The 3063-nt window shown below is 35.0% G+C and overlaps 1 protein-coding gene across 11 annotated transcripts in view; it reads left to right on the forward strand.

Moving 5' to 3' along the window:
* Window positions 1-3063, forward strand: part of Vps13b (vacuolar protein sorting 13 homolog B) — a 723076-nt gene that overhangs the window by 9117 nt on the left and 710896 nt on the right. For all 11 annotated transcript variants that reach the window (XR_003849285.1, XM_029562767.1, XM_029562766.1 and 8 more), the window contains exon 3: window positions 1085-1228. Coding sequence is in view for 10 of the 11 variants with exons in the window: in XM_029562767.1 (XP_029418627.1) it covers window positions 1085-1228 (144 nt within the window). In the remaining variant the exon portion in view is untranslated. The remainder of the gene's footprint in view (window positions 1-1084; window positions 1229-3063) is intronic.

Here is a 3063-nt window from a genome sequence, read left to right on the forward strand (position 1 = left end):
CTGGCATGGAACTCACAGAGATCCGCCTGCCTCTGCCTCCCCAGTGCTGGGATTAAAGGCATGCACCACCACGCCCAGTTTTATTTTTATTTTTGTGTGTGAGTGTATTGCCCACATGTGTATAAGTGCACCTGTGTAGTGCAGTGTCCATGGAGATCAGAAAAGGGCATCAAATCCCCTGGAACTGGAGTTACAGATGGTTGTTAGCCACAATGTGGTTGCTATGAATCGAACCTGGGTCCTCTGCAAGGGCAGTCAGTGCTCTTAACCACTGAGCCATCTCTCCAGTCCTCTAGGTTTAAATATTTAATCAGGCGAAGCATAGTTATTTTTCTAGACTGGTCAGTTTCTATTTTGTCAGGTCATTCCCCCTCTCTCCACATAAGCCTCTATTTCAACTTGCCTTAGGAAGACTTTAAAAATTTTATTTTTATTTTGTGTATGAATGTTATGCCTGCATAACATTGGCTTGGTGTTACCATTACATGCTGAGCCATCTTGCTTGCCTGAAGTTTATGTTTTGTTTTGTTTGTATGTATGTATTATTCATGTGTGTGTGTTACAGTTTTTTGCAAAGAAAATGTGCATGTATGTAAGGGTACTCATGTCATACAGAGCCCACAGAGCCAGAAGAGGGCATCACATCCCCTAGAACTGGAGTTAGGGATGGTTGTTAACCACAATATGGGTGCTGGGAACTGAACCCAGGTCCTCTGCAAGAGTAGTCAGTGCTCTTAGCTGCTGAGCCATGACTTCAGCCCCCTTAGGAAGACTTTTTGAGGGACTATTGTACATTTAGAGAAAATACCATGGCAGATATTTCAAGTATTGCTACTGTCTACTGCTGTGATGGCCACCACCATAGTGGGGGACTGAAGCCTGGATTTAAACTGCTTATTAAATGTGCCTTGCACATTATATTTTTATAGTTTATTGTTACCTATAGTTTAACAAGTTGGTTCTAATTTTTGATAAGCAGTAATGCCCCCAATATTCTTTTGTTGAAAAATCCATTTCTCTTTTAAGAAAGGAACTTGCATATTACCATAAAAATACTTACTATTAAATTGTTTTGTGTTTAAAGGAGCTGAAGTTACCATTCACTTTTTTAAGTGGACATATTCATGAATTGAGGATTCATGTACCATGGACAAAACTGGGTTCAGAACCAGTAGTAATTACCATCAATACAATGGAATGCATCTTGAAGCTTAAAGATGGAATACAGGTAAGAAATTACTGTTGTTAACTAATTTTCACAGTGATTTTATTTGATATTTCTTTAACTTTTGGAGTATGTCAACTGTCATGTAAATAAATTTTATATACTTTTTACATGCCTATTTAAAGTGGCATAATTAATAAAGCATCTAAAGGATATTTTCATATAGATTTTGGCTAGTGAGTCATAGCCTTACTAGGGATCATGTAGATTTCTCATTGCCTATACCCAAAAGAAAAAGAGGCCTGGTCGAGTCTAGTTTTCAGTGAAAATTTTCACTAGTAGATCAATGGGAAGGTAATCCAACTTGTTGAAAAGTAACAGACATGTTTTTTGAATTTTTTGCAAAGGACTCATATGAATTTTTATTTACATGACATTGCTAGATCAGAAAATTTATCATGCTATTTTCTGAGGACAGGAAGGTATATCTCTCTTTATATCAAATTTCGTTATTGTTTTGGTTTCACAAACACTTTTTTCCAATATTTATTCCTTCTCTGACTCTTGTTATAATTCTTAGGTATACTTCTTAAAACATTTATTGCATTTGTTTATTTGTGTGTGTTGGTGTGTGTATCCCACATGTGCATATGGAGGTCAGAGGACAACCTCTGAGAGTCAATTATCTTCTTCTACTTTGTGGAATAAATCTCAGTCCATTAGGCTTGGTGTTACATACCATTACATGCTGAGCCATCTTGCTCACCTGAAGTTTGTTTATGTTTTGTTTTGTATGTATGTATGTATGTATGTATGTATTATTTGTGTGTGTGTGTATGTGTTTTTTTTTTTTTTTATGAAGATAAAGTATTTGTTTGAAGCAGTACCAACCAAAAATTTAAGTTAGGAAATAGGTTAGAATAGCTGAATTTTGTGAAATATGTTTTCACATTGCAGAAAAGTAGTGGGTGTGTCATTCACTTTTATTCTTCCTTAGCATGCATTTAACGTTTACTTTTCAGTTACTTATTTGTTTATTTTTGGTTTACTGAGATGGGCTTTTGCTTTATATCTCTGGCTGGTCTTGAATTAATGGTCCTCCTACCTCAAATTCTTTTGTACTGGATTATTCTTGAATTTATACTGAGCCACCATGATTACCTTTCAATCCTAAGGCAATTGATAAGTATCATTAAAATGCCTTTCTTCATTTATAAGAACTATATGACAATTTTAGTGTATCCTAAATATAACTTTGATTCCTGTTTGAAGCTGTATACTTTGAGTACCACAGTAACTCACTTGGCTCCTATCATTTTCTCTGTTTATGAAAACTTTGATTCCAAACCTATATTATCCATTTTAACTTAAATAATGCGATTCGTGGAAATAGAACAGTGTTATAGTCTCATGAAAATTTATTTTGTAAATTTTCAGTATTTGAGATTTGTTTAGAAATGTGTAGATAGTTATATTGCAACCTAATTTTGTTTTACATTTATATTTGGAAAGAAATAGTTCTTAACTATCATCTGTTACTGGACTTTAATTAAAAAAAAAATCTGGACCTGGTTATACCACCCAAGTAGTGCTTCACAGTGAAAGAAAGAAAATTACCCAGCTGCTGAGTATTTTTTCAATGGGAAGGTAGAAGTTTCAAGGCCAGATGTCCCATAAGAAACACATTTTAAAAGAGACAAATTACAACTAATTACAGAGGCTACAGAATAAGATCTGTAACACATGACTTAGTGCAACCTAGAACTAATATTTGATATTGGGCCATTGCAGATGGCTACTGCAGGAGTGATCAGATTTCTTCCTTGCATGGCATTTGAGACTTGAATTTTGTGGTGTGTACAACACAAGGTCAAGTGTTATAAATGTGAACCACTCCA

This window comes from Nannospalax galili, unplaced genomic scaffold (assembly GCF_000622305.1).
Source record: "Nannospalax galili isolate Female #2095 unplaced genomic scaffold, S.galili_v1.0 scaffold334, whole genome shotgun sequence".
NCBI lineage: Eukaryota > Metazoa > Chordata > Mammalia > Rodentia > Spalacidae > Nannospalax > Nannospalax galili.